This window comes from Coregonus lavaretus, assembly GCF_964263955.1.
Source record: "Coregonus lavaretus genome assembly, chromosome: 22".
Taxonomy (NCBI): domain Eukaryota; kingdom Metazoa; phylum Chordata; class Actinopteri; order Salmoniformes; family Salmonidae; genus Coregonus; species Coregonus lavaretus.
In genome coordinates, this window is record NC_140009.1 from 39,838,853 (window position 1) to 39,859,846 (window position 20,994).

Here is a 20,994-nt window from a genome sequence, read left to right on the forward strand (position 1 = left end):
TGTTCCGTTCATCTTTCCCTCGATCCTGACTAGTCTCCAAGTCCCTGACACTGAAAAACATCCCCACAGCATGATGCTGCCACCACCATGCTTCACCGTAGGGATGATGCCAGGTTTCCTCCAGACCAGAGAATCTTGTTTCTCATCGTCTGAGAGACCTTTAGGTGCCTTTTGGCAAACTCCAAGCAAGCTGTCATGTGCCTTTTACTGAGGAGTGGCTTCTGTCTGGCCACTCTACCATAAAGGCCTGATTGTTGGAGTGCTGCAGAGATGGTTGTCCTTCTGGAAGGTTCTCCAATCTCCACAGAGGAACTCTAGAGCTCTGTCAGAGTGACCATTGGCTTCTTGGTAACCTCCCTTTCCCAGATCTGTGCCTCGACACAATCCGGTCTTGGAGCTCTAGGGACAATTCCTTCGACCTTATGGCTTGGTTTTTGTTCTGACATGCACTGTCAATAGGGCTGTGGTGGTCATGAAATTTTGTCAGCCGGTGATTGTCAAGCAAATAACTGTTCGTCTCACGGTAATTGATCATTAATTAACATAAACACATTTCTCCCTCACTAACTTTAAGCATCAGTTGTCAGAGCACCTTACCGATCACTGCACCTGTACACAGCCCATCTGAAATTAGCCCGCCCAACTACCTCATCCCTATATTGTTATTTATTTTGCTCATTTGTACCCCAGTATCTCTATTTGCACATCATCTCTTGCACATCATTCCAGTGTTAATACTAAATTGTAATTATTTTGCACTATAGCCTATTTTATTGCCTTACCTCCATAACTTGCTAAATTTGCACACTGTATATTATATGTATTTCTGTTGTATTTTTGACTTTGTTTTGTTTTTCCCCATATGTAACTCTGTGTTGTTGTTTTTATCGCACTGCTTTGCTTTATCTTGGCCAGGTCGCAGTTGTAAATGAGAACTTGTTCTCAACTGGTTTACCTGGTTAAATAAAGGTGAAATAAATAAAAAATAAATTTAGCATCTCCTGGCTTCCACACATAGTCTACAAGCCACTGATGCAGACCTTTGGAACATCTAATAAATCCATGTAAAATAGCCTACACCTTCACAATAAATCCATTATTTATTTTAGACAGGTCTAAAGAAGCATGATAGGAAGCATGATAGGAAGAAAATGTAGTGTATTTCAGAAGAACAAAATAGCATACTCTGAGTTGTCCTTATGATAGGTCCTGATCTGGCTATGCCATATGGCTGTGGGCTACACTAGTTCATTTACCAGACAAGATTTGCTTATAATTCCATGGAATTATTTTATATTATTTCAAAGTATGAAGAATAGAATTGAACAAAGCTGATTATAAAATAAATACTTTCTCCAAACGATTTGAGGGAGTGCGCACATGGCTATTCTGTGTTGAGCAGTTAACAAATAAATAGGTACTCCTATATGCTTAATTTTTTGTTATTAATGTAACTTTAGTTGTTCTACAAACGTTGGGCTATATGTTTGTATTTTTAATACATTGCAAGGCTGAATGATGAGACTCTAATGATGATTTGAAAAAAGTTGCTTGAAAGGCATGAGCTCTGCTTTGTTTTTTGCGCAGGCTGTACACACTTCATTAGTCTCTCATTCACAATTTGACAAGCACTTGAAAATGCCTAGAATTTCACGGCGGCATCCCCTTTGTGGCCGTAATGCACCCTAAAAACATCCTTGCCTTTTACGGCCAGTGGCCGTTGTGCCTTTCTACCTGAGTGCTGCACCTCTCACTCACATGGCTCTCCATCACGTGATCAGGTCTTTCTCACAGGCTACAAGTGAAGACAGACACATGGGGGACGCAACTGCGCGCGTCCTTATCCAATTCCGAAGTGCATATTGAAGATATTGGAAGAACTGTCCACATTTACTTTTCATCAGCCAACAAGATGAGTAGGCCTAACGAACAGCAAAAGCACTAGCCTATGTCAAACTACTATCCCCCATAGTACAAAAGTCGACAAATAAATATTCCAAACATAGTCTGGGACAGTTGTGGGATGCGATAGATCCCAAATTAATACAACTACTAGCATCAAAATACCTTTTTTATGCAATGTGGCTGACGCAACAGATCAGAACATTTAGATTAAAATGTTGAATAACTATTAGGCTATTTCTTCACATTATAAGCGCAGCGATGCGTACATGGCAGTAGGCTTTAAGCACAAATGTTCCATTAGTGGGAAAACATCATTATCAAAAGTGACCGCAAATGCAATTATGCATGTGTTGCTTTTATTTGAAAGATGCAGTTTTATGGTGAAAATGATCTTCCCCAAACTTGAAACTCATGCGCTGCTTATGTATGCCAGTTAGACTCTCTACACCCCTTGTAAAGAGGATTAATGTGCTTAATTTTAATAAGTTATTTGGCCACTTAAATTGTGATACAAACCTTATCAAAACATATGTGCGACTATGATTAGAAAAGTTGCAAAACATTTTTTGTTTCTTATACTGGGCATCATTCACAAGTGATAATATATCATTAACACGTGATAGGCTAATATTGTCACCCATCAGACTATTCTTGATTCAATCTTGTCTTTACATATACTAAATCATATATGTGTGAAATTTGTTTTGATTTAGAATGGACCATTATCATGCACCTATCTCGAAACAGGGGCAGCGGGAAAAAATACATGTCATCTATGCAATTAAATAGCAAATGGAGGACGCTTTTCCCATGGTTCATTTTCATGCCAGCCAGGTAGGCTCTGCTCCTGTTGTAAAGATAAACATTGTGCTTAATATTAGGATTATTGAGAAATAAATATAGTATGCCTAGCCTTTAGAAAGCTGATGGGATCTTCCTCTTTTTAGTTGAGGCCATCACTCTGTTTTCTCATGCAATTGCAAAGCCTATAGAAATGTTGCGCAACATGAGCTCATGGGCTCTCATGAAGTGTTTGATTAGTTTTTTGAATACATTTGCATTGATGTCAGAGTGATTAGAGGGGCAATAGAGTGCTGAGTACCAGGAAGTTAGCAAGTTTGGTAGGCTACTAATGACCATCAGCAGCATCAGAACTTGGAGAAGCCTAATTACCGTGACTAAATGGTCACGTGGAATTTGACTGCCTTCATGACTCGTGACCGCCAGTGTGGCGGTAATACAGTCACCGCAACAGCCCTAACTGTCAACTGTAAGACCTTATATAGACAGGTGTGTGCCTTTCCAAATCATGTCCAATCAATTGAATTTACCACAGGTGGACTCCAATCAAGTTGTAGAAACATTCCAAGGATGGTCAATGGAAACAGGATGCACCTGAGCTCAATTTCAAGTCTCATAGCAAAGGGGTCTGCATACTTACAGTGGGGAAAAAAAGTATTTAGTCAGCCACCAATTGTGCAAGTTCTCCCACTTAAAAAGATGAGAGAGGCCTGTAATTTTCATCATAGGTACACGTCAACTATGACAGACAAATTGAGAAAAGAAAATCCAGAAAATCACATTGTAGGATTTTTTATGAATTTATTTGCAAATTATGGTGGAAAATAAGTATTTGGTCACCTACAAACAAGCAAGATTTCTGGCTCTCACAGACCTGTAATTTCTTCTTTAAGAGGCTCCTCTGTCCTCCACTCGTTACCTGTATTAATGGCACCTGTTTGAACTTGTTATCAGTATAAAAGACACCTGTCCACAACCTCAAACAGTCACACTCCAAACTCCACTATGGCCAAGACCAAAGAGCTGTCAAAGGACACCAGAAACAAAATTGTAGACCTGCACCAGGCTGGGAAGACTGAATCTGCAATAGGTAAGCAGCTTGGTTTGAAGAAATCAACTGTGGGAGCAATTATTAGGAAATGGAAGACATACAAGACCACTGATAATCTCCCTCGATCTGGGGCTCCACGCAAGATCTCACCCCGTGGGGTCAAAATGATCACAAGAACGGTGAGCAAAAATCCCAGAACCACACGGGGGGACCTAGTGAATGACCTGCAGAGAGCTGGGACCAAAGTAACAAAGCCTACCATCAGTAACACACTACGCCGCCAGGGACTCAAATCCTGCAGTGCTAGACGTGTCCCCCTGCTTAAGCCAGTACATGTCCAGGCCCGTCTGAAGTTTGCTAGAGTGCATCCAGAAGAGGATTGGGAGAATGTCATATGGTCAGATGAAACCAAAATATAACTTTTTGGTAAAAACTCAACTCGTCGTGTTTGGAGGACAAAGAATGCTGAGTTGCATCCAAAGAACACCATACCTACTGTGAAGCATGGGAGTGAAAACATCATACTTTGGGGCTGTTTTTCTGCAAAGGGACCAGGACGACTGATCCGTGTAAAGGAAAGAATGAATGGGGCCATGTATCGTGAGATTTTGAGTGAAAACCTCCTTCCATCAGCAAGGGCATTGAAGATGAAACGTGGCTGGGTCTTTCAGCATGACAATGATCCCAAACACACCGCCCGGGCAATGAAGGAGTGGCTTCGTAAGAAGCATTTCAAGGTCCTGGAGTCTCCAGATCTCAACCCCATAGAAAATCTTTGGAGGGAGTTGAAAGTCTGTGTTGCCCAGCGACAGCCCCAAAACATCACTGCTCTAGAGGAGATCTGCATGGAGGAATGGGCCAAAATACCAGCAACAGTGTGTGAAAACCTTGTGAAGACTTACAGAAAACGTTTGACCTGTGTCATTGCCAACAAAGGGTATATAACAAAGTATTGAGAAACTTTTGTTATTGACCAAATACTTATTTTCCACCATAATTTGCAAATAAATTCATAAAAAATCATACAATGTGATTTTCTGGATTTCTTTTCTCATTTTGTCTGTCATAGTTGACGTGTACCTATGATGAAAATTACAGGCCTCTCTCATCTTTTTAAGTGGGAGAACTTGCACAATTGGTGGCCAACTAAATACTTTTTTTCCCCACTGTATGTAAATAAGGTATTTCTGTTTTTTTATATATATTTGCAAACATTTCTAAAAACCTGTTTTCGCTTTGACATTATAGGGTATTGTGTGTAGATTGATGAGGGAAAAAAGGTATTTAATCAACTTTAGAATAAGGCAGTTATGTAACAAAATATGGAAAAAGTCAAGGGGTCTGAATACATTACAAATGCACTGTATATGACAAGAATGAGCACAAAGCTCAAACGTGAGACTTTATAATATAGGTGTCACACCCTGGTTCTGGGACTCATTATGTTGAGCCAGGGTGTGTGCAGTCTATGTGTTCATGTTCTATGTTGGGTGTCTAGGTTGTCGATTTCTATGTTTGGTCAATGACTCCCAATCGGAGGTAACGAGTGTCAGCTGTCGGCTCGTTATCTCTGATTGGGAGCCATATTTATACTGTGTGTTTTCACCTTGGGGTTGTGGGTTTTTGTTCCTTTACGGTCATTGTAACTGTGGACTTCATGAATCGTTTATTGTTTTTGCACTTTAGTATAATAAAGTCATCATGTTCGCTCAACACGCTGCGTATTGGTCTGCTCCTTTTGAAGACGATCGTGACAGAAAAACCCACCATCCTACGACCAAGCAGCGTGTCCAGGAACAGGCAGCCTGGACGTGGGAGCAGCGTCGGCGGGACGAGAGGCACCCCCAAGAAATTTTTAGGGGGGGGCACAGGGCATGGACGATGGGGCTAACGGAGGCAGAGAAGGGGCGGATTCAAAGGGCCACCAGGTTACGGGGGCTACTGGTCAAAGTAGGGAAAGGAGGTGTAGAGGCACGGCGAGAGGTACTGGGGTGTGTTACCAGTCCGGTCCGGCCCGTTCCAGTTCCCGGAGTAGAGCCAGTGGTGTGTGTCCCCAGTACGGTCCGGCCTGTTACGGCCCCTCGCACCAAATGGACGGTGCGCGTCTCCAGCCCAGCCCGACCTGTTCCTGCTCTCCGCACCAAAGCTACGGTGTGCGTCGACAGCCCTGCCCGGCCTGTTCCTGCTCTCCGCACCAAAGCTACGGTGTGCGTCGACAGCCCTGCCCGGCCTGTTCCTGCTCTACGCACCAAGGCTACGGTGTGCGTCGACAGTCCTGCCCGGCCTGTTCCTGCCACCCGCACCAAGTCTACGGTGTGCGTCGCCAGCCCGACCCGGCCTGTTCCTGCCACTCGCACCAGACCTACGGTGCGCGTCGCCAGCCCGACCCGGCCTGTTCCTGCCACTCGCACCAAGCCTACGGTGCGCGTCGCCAGCCCGGTCCGGCCTGTTCCTGCCACTCGCACTAAGCCAGGGGTGCGAGAAGTCAGCCTGGTAAGGCCCGTTCCTCCTCCACGCACCAGGCCTACGGGGTGCGTCGTCAGCCCTGTCCGGCTCGTTCCTGCTCTCCGCACCAGGTCTGTGGTGCGCGTCGCCAGCCCATTCCGGTCCATTCCTGTTCCACGCACCAAGTCAGGGGCGCGTGTCGTCAGTCCGGATCCGGCCAGCGGGGCTAGACAGGACCAGGGGTACTGTGGGGGGTGTATCGGAGGGTGGTGGTCTAGGCCGGAGCCAGAACCGCCACCGAGGAGGTATGCCCGCCCAGTCCTCCCCTGTTTGGGGTTTTTGAGGCGCGGTCGCAGTCCGCGCCTTTAGGGGGGGGTACTGTCACACCCTGGTTCTGGGACTCATTATGTTGAGCCAGGGTGTGTGCAGTCTATGTGTTCATGTTCTATGTTGGGTGTCTAGGTTGTCGATTTCTATGTTTGGTCAATGACTCCCAATCGGAGGTAACGAGTGTCAGCTGTCGGCTCGTTATCTCTGATTGGGAGCCATATTTAAACTGTGTGTTTTCACTTTGGGGTTGTGGGTTTTTGTTCCTTTACGGTCATTGTAACTGTGGACTTCATGAATCGTTTATTGTTTTTGCACTTTAGTATAATAAAGTCATCATGTTCGCTCAACACGCTGCGTATTGGTCTGCTCCTTTTGAAGACGATCGTGACAATAGGCCAGGCTTCAATCTGATCGCACTTTGACCGCAATGCACGTTTTAAAGTAACTTTCAATCATATTATTATTGAGGTGTAGGAAGTCTCTTTCACAAACATGTCAAATGAGAGGATAGCTAAGTAAACTGTTTGGTTTCATTCAACTCACGTTAATAATAGGCCTACCACATTCCAACCATATTTTGAACAAAAAATATGCTCAGCATATGGTGGAAACGTGAACATGGCCTGAATTAAGCTAAAATCCGACAGTATTTCAAGTGCCACAGTTAACTGGGGTTATCGACAAATGCCTATAAGTCTCAAGCCGGTTACTCAGAACGATAGTACTTGAAAGCACCTTCAAGCGCAGTTCAAGAGACAGAAGTGCTAGGCTACTAGCGCTGCTGTAACTTCCTGTCCATTTTCTGCATGACTTGACTGACAGCTCTGAGCACAACATGAATAAAGGTGAAATAAAAAATAAAATAAATAAAAAAGACTAGTTCTAGTTCACTGCTCCTGACTACAGGTCCAGGCTGGTGTCAAGATTCCTTTCAAACTGTAAGACATTTTCTCACTGCTGCTGTCCCATCTTGTCCAGTGAGGTCCCGTGTAGCTCAGTTGGTAGAGCATGGCGTTTGCAACGCCAGGGTTGTGGGTTTGTTTCCCACGGGGGACCAGTATGAAAAGAAAATGTATACACTCACTAACTGTAAGTCGCTCTGGATAAGAGCGTCTGCTAAATGACGTAAATGTAAATGTCTTCACCATGGGCCTAAAATCTGAGGTATTTTCCTAATGCCACTTCCTACTGACACGAGCTTTTCTGCTAAAAGAGCTTGGGCCGTATCAAGCATCTCAAAGTAGGAGTGCTGATTTAGGATCGGTTTTGCCTTTTAGATCAAAATAATAGGATTACATGGACGGGGGGACCTGACCTTGGATCAGCACTCCTACTCGGAGACTCTTGATACATACGGCCCCTTGTCTCCTTTATTTGGTCCCCTGGTGCTCAGGAGCAGGAGGCAGAGAAGAGGTGCATGAAGTGTGAACTCAGTCAGGTGGGGGAAGAGGAGGCACATAGGCAGCTCTATGAACAGTATACAGTATTTGGGTTATATTCATTAGGGCACACTGTACCAAAACGTTGTGCAACGGAAACCGGAAAAAAATTGTGTTTCTTATTGGACAACTTCAGATAGTACCTCACTGTTTCGGACAATTTTCTGACGTTTATTAAATACGACCGTATTCTGTCCATCTCATGGAATAAAGCCTGAGAGCCTTAGAGCCTTCTAAGATGAAGTAAATCTCTGCTTGTGTTATTTTGAGGGCTTCAACACCTTTTTATCATGAATAAGTCCACTACTGGAAGTTTTTGCTGCATGGGTAGGCCTTTTTTGGATTCCCATCTTTGTTGTTGAGCATCCCCCTCCTACTGTCATTTCTTGGCTGAAGTGCTGAGGTCTACCTTAACTTGCTGCTCAATGAGCATTTGAGCAGATTTGTAGGGTGTGTGTGGGGTGGTGTGTGTGTGCGTGCGTGTGTGCGTGTGTGCATGCATGTGTTTGAGTAAAAGGTTTTATGGTATCACTTTATTTGGATAGTCCACAGTAGATGTTTTATAGATATTTTGTAGATGTTTATCTAACTGTACTAGTCTGAAGAGTCTTGCATACTGTCAAATGAATTTCTCATAGTGTGGGGGGCACATTATTTTAGGCTTCTGATAAACTTCCCTTGTCTACATTCAGAGTGAAGGGGAGGGTTATGATGCTTGAGCGTGACTCAAACCTTTTACATCAGCAATCAAATTGTTGTTCTTCATAATAAAGCACGCTTGGCTAATTGAGCATGTACACAAAATAATCTGAGTCACAACAGTTTAAAATATCATGATGGCGGAAGACTATAAGAGAGCTTGAAAAAATCCTTGAAAGTCCTTGAATTTGACTTGCCAATGTCTGTATGAACCCTGTATAGGCTACTTGCTCAGCCCGCAACTGAAAGATAAAATCATCTGCTATTGAAATTATGCACGCTTCATTCACTTTCCTGTCAGTGGTCTTTTAATTCGGGCCTGTAGCTTTCAGTTGACACTGGCCCGGTCTGCTGGCAAATTTACCTGAATGTCGAGCCCTGTGTGTGCAGTGTGCGTAGCCATTAGCAATGTTAATGATAGCCTAACCATCTGCGGGTAGACGGAAAGGCAATTAAAAGGTAACTACAAAGTAGCCTATGCCTACCTGCCAATCATGATTATTTGCATCAATCCAGTGGTCATTTGTTTTGAAAACTCCCATCAGAACTGCGCAACAAAAACATTGCTAGCCAAACACAACTGTCTGGCTGGTGCTCACCTGAGTTAAAGGCCAACTACACAAAAAAATCTAAATTTCTCAAATTTTTCCCAGACCCCAAAAATGGTCCCTTGATGTGGTTTAAGCATTGTTATGGACTTAGAACATACAATGTTGCCTATTTAAAATATGGCTAGTCATTATTAGCCTGGTTCTGTACGGAATGCAGTCATATTAAAAAATAAATATTAATAATAATATTATGGGACACAGGCCATGTCATTATAAATTATTTAAAAAATTGGTGCGACCAAATCATGTGCTGGTGCCACTAACTGAAAAAGTTGGAAAATGTTAGTGTAGAACCCTGCATTACCGTGTCAAAAATAGGTTTGTTCACAACAATGGCTGGTATTACGTATACATTCTAACTGGAGTATAAGACCCTGCAGTGTTTTCTCTAAACTTCTTTAAGCGGGGTGCAAACCCCCCCAAAGTAACATCCTGGCCTGGCAACAACATCTCAGACTAGTATTTGTTTTTCAAACCTTTCATACAATCCATAGTACTTTAAATACAAATTAGCCCTTGCAGTAATACAAACTTAGTGGTACAGTGCATTGCCCCAGCAAGGATGGAGGGTAAAATTGCCTTGAACGTTCTATAGCTAATGCTGTGCCTTTGTCCTCTTGTTTTGTCTTCTCTCTCTCCCTCTCTCTGCCTCTCTCTCTCTGCCTCTCTCTCTCTGCTCTCTCTCTCTCTCTCTCTCTCTCTCTCTCTCTCTCTCTCATTAACTAAGTGGATGAATACAGTGTCAGTCTCTGCAGCTGCAAAGGCCACTGTGTAAAAAGCTTAGTAATCCTTTGGCAAAGACTGTGGACCGCGACACTCACACAGTGACGATACACTGAGGACGGACAATGTGTACTTTGGGTCACCAGACACTACTATTGCTCTCTTGAATGACACACAACTGTATTTACGGTATACTCCATTAGCAGTGCCCTGTGAATGGGTGAAGGCTACATGTGTAGGCACATTCAAGTAAAAGACATGGTTATCATAGTCACTGCTTCAATGCTTCAATCATTGTTTTACAGTGCCTTCAGAAAGTATTCAAACCCCTTGACTTTTTCCAAATGTTGTTGTGTTACAGCCTGAATTTAAAATGGATTAAATTGAGATGTTTTGTCACTGGCCTACACACAATACCCCATAATGTTAATTAAAAATGAAAAGCTGAAATGTCTTGAGTCAATAAGTATTCAACCCCTTTGTTATGGCAAGCCTGATTAAGATCAGGAGTACAAATTTGCTTAACAAGTCACATAATAAGTTGCATGGACTCACTCTGTGTGCAATAATAGTGTTTAAGATGATTTTTGAATGACTACCTCATCTCTGTACCCCAAACATACAATTATCTGTAAGGTCCCTCAGCCGAGCAGTGAATTTCAAACACAAAGACTAGGGACGATTTCCAATGACTCGCAAAGAAGGGCACCTATTGGTATATGTGAAAAAAAGAAAAAATGCAGACATTGAATATCCCTTTGAGCATGGTGAAGTTATTAATTACACTTTGGATGGTGTATCAATACACCCAGTCACTACAAAGATACAGGCGTCCTTCCTAACTCAGTTGCCGGAAAGGAAGGAAACTGCTCAGGGATTTCACCATGAGGGCAATGGTGAGTTTAAAACAGTTACAGAGTTTAATGGCTGTGATAGGAGAAAACTGAGGATGGATCAACAACATTGTAGTTACTCCACAATAATAACCTAATTGACAAAGTGAAAAGAAGGAAACCTGTACAGAATTAAAATATTCCAAAACATGCATCCTGTTTGCAACAAGGCACTAAAGTAATAGGCAAAAAATGTGGCAAAGAAATACACTTTTTGTCCTGAATACCAAGTGTAATGTTTGGGGCAAATCCAATACAACACATTACTGAGTACCACTCTCCATATTTTCAAGCATAGTGGTGGCTGTATCATGTTATGTGTATGCTTGTAATCGTTAAGGCCTGGGGTGTTTTCAGGATAAAAAATAAACGGAATGGAGCTAAGCACAGGCAAAATCCTAGAGAAAAACCTGGTTCAGTCTGCTTTCCACCAGACACTGGGAGATGAATTCACCTTTCAGCAAGACAATAACCTAAAACACAAGGGCCAAATCTACACTGGAGTTGCTTACCAAGAAGACAGTGAATGTTCCTGAGTGGCCAAGTTACAGTTTTGACTTAAATCTACTTGAAAATCTATGGCAAGACCTGAAAATGGTTATCTAGCAATGATCAACAACCAATTTGACAGAGCTTGAAGAATTGTGAGAAAAAAATAGGGGCAAATGTTGCACAATCCAGCTGTGGAAAGCTCTTAGAGACTTACCCAGAAAGACTCACAGCTGTAATCGCTGCCAAAGGTGCTTCTACAAAGTATTGACTCAGGGTTGTGAATACTTATGTAAATTAAATATTTATGTTATTCATTTTCAATACATTTTCAAAAATTTCTAAAAACATGTTTTCACTTTGTCATTATGGGATTTTGTGTGTAGATGGATGGGAAAAATAATAAATGTAACCCATTTTGAATTCAGGCTGTAACACAACTAAATGTGGAATAAGTCAAGGAGTATGAATACTTTCTGAAGGCACTGTAGCTGTTAACGTGTGTGTGTGTGTGTGTGTGTGTGTGTGTGTGTGTGTGTGTGTGTGTGTGTGTGTGTGTGTGTGTGTGTGTGTGTGTGTACTGTGTACTGTGTGTGTGTGTTAGAAAGGGAGAGGGAACAGTAAAAGGTCAAGAACCCGCTCAATTTAACCATAAATATGCCATAAACATACTGTCTTCTTAAACAGATACGGCCTGGCACCAATACATAATAGCTGTCCAATAAAATAATTTAGGCAACTGTTTTTAAAAATATCATAACAAAATGCCATTAGGCCTGCAGACTATGCCTAAAAGTACTTGAGAATAACAATACTTGGTTGGTAAATAACATGCTTCTAGGGATGGAGAGTCTGTTTATTTATCAAGGGAAAGAGATGTATCACCCATATAGGTGAAAACAGATGAGAGGTAGGCTAAGAGGTAGGTTAACTTAAAGGGGAATAGCCTATGATTGCTCTAGGTGCTCCGTGCATACCTGCATGGTCCACACTATAGGGAATTGATGTTCTTCTATATGTAGGGAAGCACAGACGTCGAAGTCATACATACATCACCTGGAACGCAGGGTCATTGATCATAGGACTGTTTGATCAGCTCAACCTCAGCATAGGATCCAATTTATGCTGCCAAGCGCAGTGGCCGAGTCGGGGATAGGCAAAGGTCCATTGAATGAGCCTCCAATATAAGCTACCACCCGAAACCCAGGCCTATGCTGAACGAAATTGCTAAAATAATCATTATAAATGTGTCCGCTCAATGTCAGTGTCTGTGCGCTCAATGTAACATTGAATCACAATATAACCCAGCGACGCAAAAATGTGTCTAGACATAGACTTACCACACCATGCGCTTTCTTCACTGTAGCCTATGTCATCTTTGCGTCCAATCTGATTGGGCCTATACATAAATGTAGCAAAATGGATGCAATGATGTCCGAAATATTATGGGTTTGTGTAAAATAGGCTTTGCATTATAGGCTAAAGTTAATTTATAATCTGCACATTTACTGCAAAACCATATAAGACATCATGCACAAACAGCTTATTTTGGGAGAGCATCCATTCATTTAAATAGAACTGGAGGAAAATATTTTCCTACCAATTGTCTGCGAATCTCGGTTTTATTGTATTTGCTGTCAAATGGAAGCATGGAGTGCTTATTATTCTGATGTGGTCCTCAAATCCCATTTAGCAATTGGGGATGGCTTTAGGAGACCACTGTAGCCTATCGCCAAAACGATGATAATAAAACGCCAATACCATAGCCTATAGAATATCCAGACAATAAAACATGTCCCTTACCTGTGTTGTGCACTAGATCGATGCCTGACTCGGTGAGTAGGTTTGGGTCACTTTGAGATCTGCCTCTATGCAGAAGACAGCCGTCTACTCCATTTCCATCGGATGTAGCCATTGGGAATAGAGCACATGAATTCTGAATAAAATATTCAAAACCCTACCAGAGGCAGGCAAGGTCAGAAGTAAGCAGCAGTAGGGCAGATATAATTCGTTCTGACAACAGCCGCTTTGAGCATCTAATGGGGAGCCATGGGTGCTGAGCAAAAATTCCTAGTATGTTGGAGCCACTGAAGTATAATAAGAATGGTTGAAGCGCGTGTGTGTGTGTCTGTGCGCGCTCGTGTGGACGTGGGAGGGGTGATACGGATGTGCCGGTCTATATGTCACTGCTGCCGGATTGTGCCTCGCAACATTGTAGCCAGCGACACACATTTAGGCTAGGACGCCTGCTTACACAATCTGAATGTATTAATGTACATTTACATTTTAGTCATTTAGCAGACGCTCTTATCCAGAGCGACTTACAATTATTGAGTGCATACATTTTTCATACTGCCCCCCCGAGTAGCCTATTGATTTCTGATGCTAGTTTGGCCTATATGAGCATGGATGGTGATGAGGTTGTATAGAGCAGAACGTCAACACGTGGTTAAATTGGTTCATTGAAGAAATCTCAGGACTAACGTAACAATGATTTTGAATAGTTTTTTAAAAATACTGCAATTTATCCCAATATTTCAATTTAATGTAATTATGAATGGCATTGAAGGGATTCAGAGACAACAGCTGGATAGGCCTAGTGTTATTGGCTGAAGGGAGATCAGTAGGCCTATGGATATTCTAAGTAGAGAGTCTAATAGACAGAAACGAACATAAATGTTGTCTAATATTGGCTTTAAGACCATGAGAAACAACAATATAGCCAAAGCCTCCTGTTCAACGACTATATAGGCTATGAAAAACACATATAAAGTATTATATTATATTCCAAATGTGAATACGCTATGTTCAATTGATCAAACAATTAATAATATTTCAATATTTCTGGTAACAAGCAAAGCCATTTTAGACCTTATGCGCATATTGTGCGCCTTGAGGATTGTCCATAATAAACAAAGTTATTTCATCCTATTGGTCAACCCTGCTATGACGCGCTGATGAGGAAGTAGTCGCCGTTGCAAAGATGTTGGATATACTGACAAGATACATGTCTCTCCGCCCTAACAAATTGGAGTCGTTGTCCACAAAGTGGCACGGAGGGCTGTCTAGCTCCCGCCTATCCTTTCTTTGGATTGGTGGATACATCTCATTATTGTAATCTCTTTTTGAATATTCGATTAAGTTTGTTGACGTGAACCGCCTGTATTCAATGAATGGCGAGAGAGAGACGCTACGTCACTAGCCTCAATCATGAATATGCATAGCCATCTCGATACAACTCCGATATAAAGTGTTTTTTCTCAAAGTTGCCGGGATGTCACGTGCCCTACTTATATCAGTACACTCTTAACAACAAGCATTACAATACTTCTATTCAATCAAATACACCTCACGTAGCAAATAAGTCATTCGTTGTTTTTGTTGACCAAATTCGAAACTCTCTTGACCTCCATATAAAATCACCTTGATTGGTGTACGAAAATACGCCTCCTGCTGGAGGGCAACAGATTTTCCGTCGAGTTGGGTCTCTCTCGTCCTCTGCCTCTCTGGTATTAGCGCATACTGTACTGTCTTCCGTATTAGCGTCACTGCCGTCACGGCAGCTACATTCGCGATCCGGCAGCAGCATTAAGACTTCTGGTTTTCTGATATTGCCTTCAAAATAAAAGGCTGCGGTAAAACGCTATGCGTATGATACGAAATCAATACTAGTGCATAATGTTATTATTTTGTGCCCAATAGAAATAAATGGTAAATAATGTATTGTGTCATTTTTAAGTCACTTTAATTGTAAATAAGAATATAATATGTTTCTAAACACTTCCACATAAGTGTGCTACCATTATGATTATGGATAGTCCTGAATGAATAGTTAATAATTAGTTACAGACGCACAAATATCATACCCCCCCCCCCCCCCCCCCCAAAAAAAAAACCTCAATACGGTCTGTAGAAACCCCCTTCAAATTACCCAATGCTGTCCACGGTCTAGAAGTCAATGCACACACTAAACTATCAACACTCAAAAACAAACAGATAAGGCAAACTTTTTAGTCAAAACAAAAAATCTTATTTATTTAAAATGTAAACGTAATGAATATCAACTAGGCTATAGGTACACAGTCACTACAGTCAACTATTTTATCAAATGTGTCAGTTGAAATGTATGGTCACACTCTAGGATACATTCATTCATTTCAGTCCCCCATTTCATAAAATGTTTTGGCTAAAAATGTATGGTCTAACACACTTTATGATACATTCATTCGTTTCAATCCCTCATTGAATAAATCCATTAAATTAGTGATGGGAACCGATGTGGAAAATCTATATCAATATCAGTTGCATTTTTTGATTCGATTTTGACATCATATCGGTTCGTAGAAAATACATTGCAACTGTGTGAATGTTCACTTTTCTGTGAAGTCCAGACACCTGGGCCAGGTGTGTTCTGGTGGTATAAACCTACCCAACTAGTGTTAATACAATGGAAAGCCCATCCACAATTGATGGCCCATCATCAGGCAATTAAGTATACTAAACAGCCTGTTTTTGTTTTAATATTTTTAAGTATGCTAAGCAGCCTGTGAGAAGGTCTGTGAGAGGGCTTTGTGCATACAAGAAGAGTCATTTATGCTTTTTTACAGAATAGTGTAAGTTAACAGTAAGAATAAATCAATATCACGATATGCCTTGCTCATAACGATATATAACAGTATCGATATCATATCAAATTATCGATTTTGGTGCCCACCACTACATGAAATGAATAACAAATGTATATTTAAACATAATTTCGTTATTAAGCATATACAGTGGGGGAAACAAGTATTTAGTCAGCCACCAATTGTGCAAGTTCTCCCACTTAAAAAGATGAGAGAGGCCTGTAATTTTCATCATAGGTACACGTCAACTATGACAGACAAATTGAGGGAAAAAAATCCAGAAAATCACATAGTAGGATTTTTAATGAATTTATTTGCAAATTATGGTGGAAAATAAGTATTTGGTCACCTACAAACAAGCAAGATTTCTGGCTCTCACAGACCTGTAACTTCTTCTTTAAGAAGCTCCCCTGTCCTCCACTCGTTACCTGTATTAATGGCACCTGTTTGAACTTGTTATCAGTATAAAAGACACCTGTCCACAACCTCAAACAGTCACACTCCAAACTCCACTATGGCCAAGACCAAAGAGCTGTCAAAGGACACCAGAAACAAAATTGTAGACCTGCACCAGGCTGGGAAGACTGAATCTGCAATAGGTAGGCAGCTTGGTTTGAAGAAATCAACTGTGGGAGCAATTATTAGGAAATGGAAGACATACAAGACCACTGATAATCTCCCTCGATCTGGGGCTCCACGCAAGATCTCACCCCGTGGGGTCAAAATGATCACAAGAACGGTGAGCAAAAATCCCAGAACCACACGGGGGGACCTAGTGAATGACCTGCAGAGAGCTGGGACCAAAGTAACAAAGCCTACCATCAGTAACACACTACGCCGCCAGGGACTCAAATCCTGCAGTGCCAGACGTGTCCCCCTGCTTAAGCCAGTACATGTCCAGGCCCATCTGAAGTTTGATAGAGTGCATTTGGATGATCCAGAAGAGGATTGGGAGAATGTCATATGGTCAGATGAAACCAAAATAGAACTTTTTGGTAAAAACTCAACTCGTCGTGTTTGGAGGACAAAGAATGCTGAGTTGCATCCAAAGAACACCATACCTACTGTGAAGCATGGGGGTGGAAACATCATGCTTTGGGGCTGTTTTTCTGCAAAGGGACCAGGACGACTGATCCGTGTAAAGGAAAGAATGAATGGGGCCATGTATCGTGAGATTTTGAGTGAAAACCTCCTTCCATCAGCAAGGGCATTGAAGATTAAACGTGGCTGGGTCTTTCAGCATGACAATGATCCCAAACACACCGCCCGGGCAACGAAGGAGTGGCTTCGTAAGAAGCATTTCAAGGTCCTGGAGTGGCCTAGCCAGTCTCCAGATCTCAACCCCATAGAAAATCTTTGGAGGGAGTTGAAAGTCCGTGTTGCCCAGCGACAGCCCCAAAACATCACTGCTCTAGAGGAGATCTGCATGGAGGAATGGGCCAAAATACCAGCAACAGTGTGTGAAATCCTTGTGAAGACTTACAGAAAACGTTTGACCTGTGTCATTGCCAACAAAGGGTATATAACAAAGTATTGAGAAACTTTTGTTATTGACCAAATACTTATTTTCCACCATAATTTGCAAATAAATTCATAAAAAATCCTACAATGTGATTTTCTGGATTTTTTTCCCCCTCATTTTGTCTGTCATAGTTGACGTGTACCTATGATGACAATTACAGGCCTCTCTCATATTTTTAAGTGGGAAAACTTGCACAATTGGTGGCTGACTACATACTTTTTTCCCCCACTGTAGCTTCATTTCATCAGTCTGCTGTATCATTCAAGCTTAAAACCTTAACTTCTTTCAACTAAGTAATTTACTCTCCGATAACTCAAGTAAAATATAGTATTGCATGCCATTGTGAAATGTTTAATTCACATTGCCCTGTCATAAGACTGCTTAAGAGAACAAGCACACATAAACACCACAACTGCTAATGTTTTTTTTTAAAAGCAGAGGCTGCGGATTCAACTTTTCTGTACCCCGTTTCTCAGAGGTGCAAATAGGCCTACCCATGAGAAATGTTTAAATACTTACCACTTCTTTCTGAATGGACCCTGTCCCATTTGTCACGAGTCAAGGTAAACACACTATTATTTGTAGTGGTAAGCCTGAACCCTCCAATATTTGCCTCATCTGACAAAACACATTTCAGTGTATCCTCGCTTATTTCGATTTCAACGTCTCCAGTTACATGCTGCTCATCTGATTCCGTTGTCATAGAGCTTACGATTTCCTCATCTGATAGACCTCTACCACAGCTTTCTGTCTCTAAGTGGTAGTGTTCATTCCCAATATGAACTCTTGGCTACATCAGGATGAGGATCAGAAGCAGGTTCTTTATCCTCAAAAGTGTGTACATTTAGCATATTAAGTTGGCAGTCTGAGGGTCTTCTCTGAGCAGTTGACATTCCCTCATTTAAACTCTCTAGAGGCAATAGGTTTAGTACCTGATCCTCATTTACCTTCTCTGTTTGTACCATTTTGTTTAATTTAACCTTGTTGTCACAAGTAATAGAATGTATAAATGTGTCACAGTCCCCTTAGAGACTAAATCCATTTCTCCTCTCCACTGTCAGTTTGATTCGTGTTTTTGTATCAATTACTTTGTCTTTGACTGTGTTGCACTAACTTAAGTTTGTGCTGTCACCCACATATCCTATCTCATTACATATGGGTGACGGGCTCAAAGGCTTGGTCAACTCAACCTGTTCCTCAATCTTATTAACAAGACTGAATGTAACCTCTATTCTTGTCCCACATATTTCAAAGATTTTTGAAACTACGTTTAGTGACAATAGGTTTTCCAATTGGCCATTGCAAAGTTCTGGCTACTTCCTCCTAAAATTGGAAATCACATTTTTCATTATGCTGCATAACGGAATGTATTGCCATTGAAATAGCATGATAATCCAAACATTTATTTAATTTCTTCCACATTTTTTGTGATTCTTAACTTTCTGATCTTCCCCAACATCCCTGCCACTCTCATACAATTTATGTTTCAGATTTGGTGGTTCAACAGCATTATTTTAATTTATCATCTGTTGTGTCAAATTATTCTGATCTATGCATTTATCAGTACGGCCAACTCCACAGTTAACTCTATCACCACAGACAACAGCGTCACTATCAGTACAGTCAACTCCTACTATAGCACTAGGTCCAACCTCTACCAGTCCCTCCACAGATACATCTGATTTTTTTTTATAAATCAAAAATGTTTTTCGGAAGAAGCCTTTGACTCGCCTCCTGGAGTGTCACCGTACACAGCACAGACATTGGTTAGGCAGCACAAAAAAGTTTACATCAGCAAGAGCAGGGCAGGCCAGGGCTTATGATTGGGATATCCATCCAGTGTATAATGAAGTACAGCCTAGTTTTATTTACATCATCCCAGCAGTGCAAAACTTGGGAAGGAAGTTCATTTTCTTAGAAATATACCTTTTCCCTGTGCTTCTCCGAGCATGCACTTCACATAGCCTAGGCCTATTGCCTAGTATAGGCTATGGGTCATTTGATTGAGACCACACTAAAAATAGGCGCACTTGATATTGCGCACCCAGCAGAGAATCAGGGATAAGGGGCAGCACATACATCGGCATACATACATTTGACTTCGGCACCTAGATGAGTTTTCTCTGTAAGCCAATATGTAATTTATAGGCCTATTTGTATTGCATTGGGACCAATGGAGTGGGTGGAGTAGAACGTGTTGCTGGGCATATAGACCTCAGTCCACCATGGAATAACACCATACAGTGCATTCGGAAAGTATTCAGACCCCTTCCCCTTTTCCACATTTTGTTACGTTACAGCCTTATTCTAAAATTGATTAAATATTTCCCCCCCTCAATCTACACACAATACCCCATAATGACAATGTGAAAACAGGTTTTTAGAAACGTTTGCACATTTACAAAAAATAAAAAACAGAAATACCTTATTTACATAAGTATTCAGACCCTTTACTATGAGACTCGAAATTGAGCTCAGGTTCATCCTGTTTCCATTGATCATCCTTGAGATGTTTCTACAACTTGATTGGAGTCCACCTGTGGTGAATTCAATTGATTGGACATGATTTGGAAAGGAACACACCTGTCTATATAAGGTCCCACAGTTGACAGTGCATGTCAGAGCAAAAACCAAGCCATGAGGTCGAAGGAATTGTCCATAGAGCTCTGAGACAGGATTTTGTCGAGGCACAGATCTGGGGAAGGGGACCAAAACATTTCTGCAGCATTGAAGGATCCAATAACACAGTGGCCTCCACCATTTTTAAATGGAAGAAGTTTGGAACCACCAAGACTCTTCCTAGAGCTGGCCGCCTGGCCAAACTGAGAAATCGGGGGAGAAGGGCCTTGGTCAGGGAGGTGACCAAGAACCCGATGGTCACTCTGACAGAGCTCCAGAGTTCCTCTGTGGAGATGGGAGAACTTCCCAGAAGGACAACCATCTCTGCAGCACTCCACCAATCAGTGGCCAGACGGAAGCAACTCCTCAGTAAAAGGCACATCAATCAATCAATCAAATGTATTTATAAAGCTCTTTTTACATAAGCAGATGTCACAAAGTGTTATACAGAAACCCAGCCTAAAACCCCAAACAGCAAGCAATGCAGATGTAGAAGCACATGACAGCCCGTTTGCAAAAGAGGCACCTAAAGGACTCTCAGACCATGAGAAACAAGATTCTCTGGCCTGATTAAACCAAGATTGAACTCTTTGGCCTGAATGCCAAGCGTCACTTCTGGAGGAAACCTGGCACCATCCCTACGGTGAAGCACAGTGGTGGCAGCATCATGCTGTGGGGATGTTTTTCAGCGGCAGGGACTGGGAGACTAGTCAGGATCAAGGGAAAGATGAACGGAGCAAAGTATAGAAAGATCCTTGATGAAAACCTGCTCCAGAGTGCTCAGGACCTCAGACTGAGGCGAAGGTTCACCTTCCAACAGGACAACGACCCTAAGCACACAG

At 41.9% G+C, this 20,994-nt stretch overlaps 1 protein-coding gene across 1 annotated transcript in view; it reads right to left on the bottom strand.

Moving 5' to 3' along the window:
- The window catches only part of LOC311149953 (phosphatase and actin regulator 3-like), a gene marked incomplete at both ends in the record, with an annotated part of 59,671 nt that extends 46,370 nt beyond the window's left edge, over window positions 1-13,301 (bottom strand). Inside the window, one exon of the mRNA XM_084187176.1 lies at window positions 13,190-13,301. Coding sequence (XP_084043302.1) covers window positions 13,190-13,301 — 112 coding nt within the window. The remainder of the gene's footprint in view (window positions 1-13,189) is intronic.
- Between the last annotated feature and the right edge of the window lie 7,693 nt (window positions 13,302-20,994).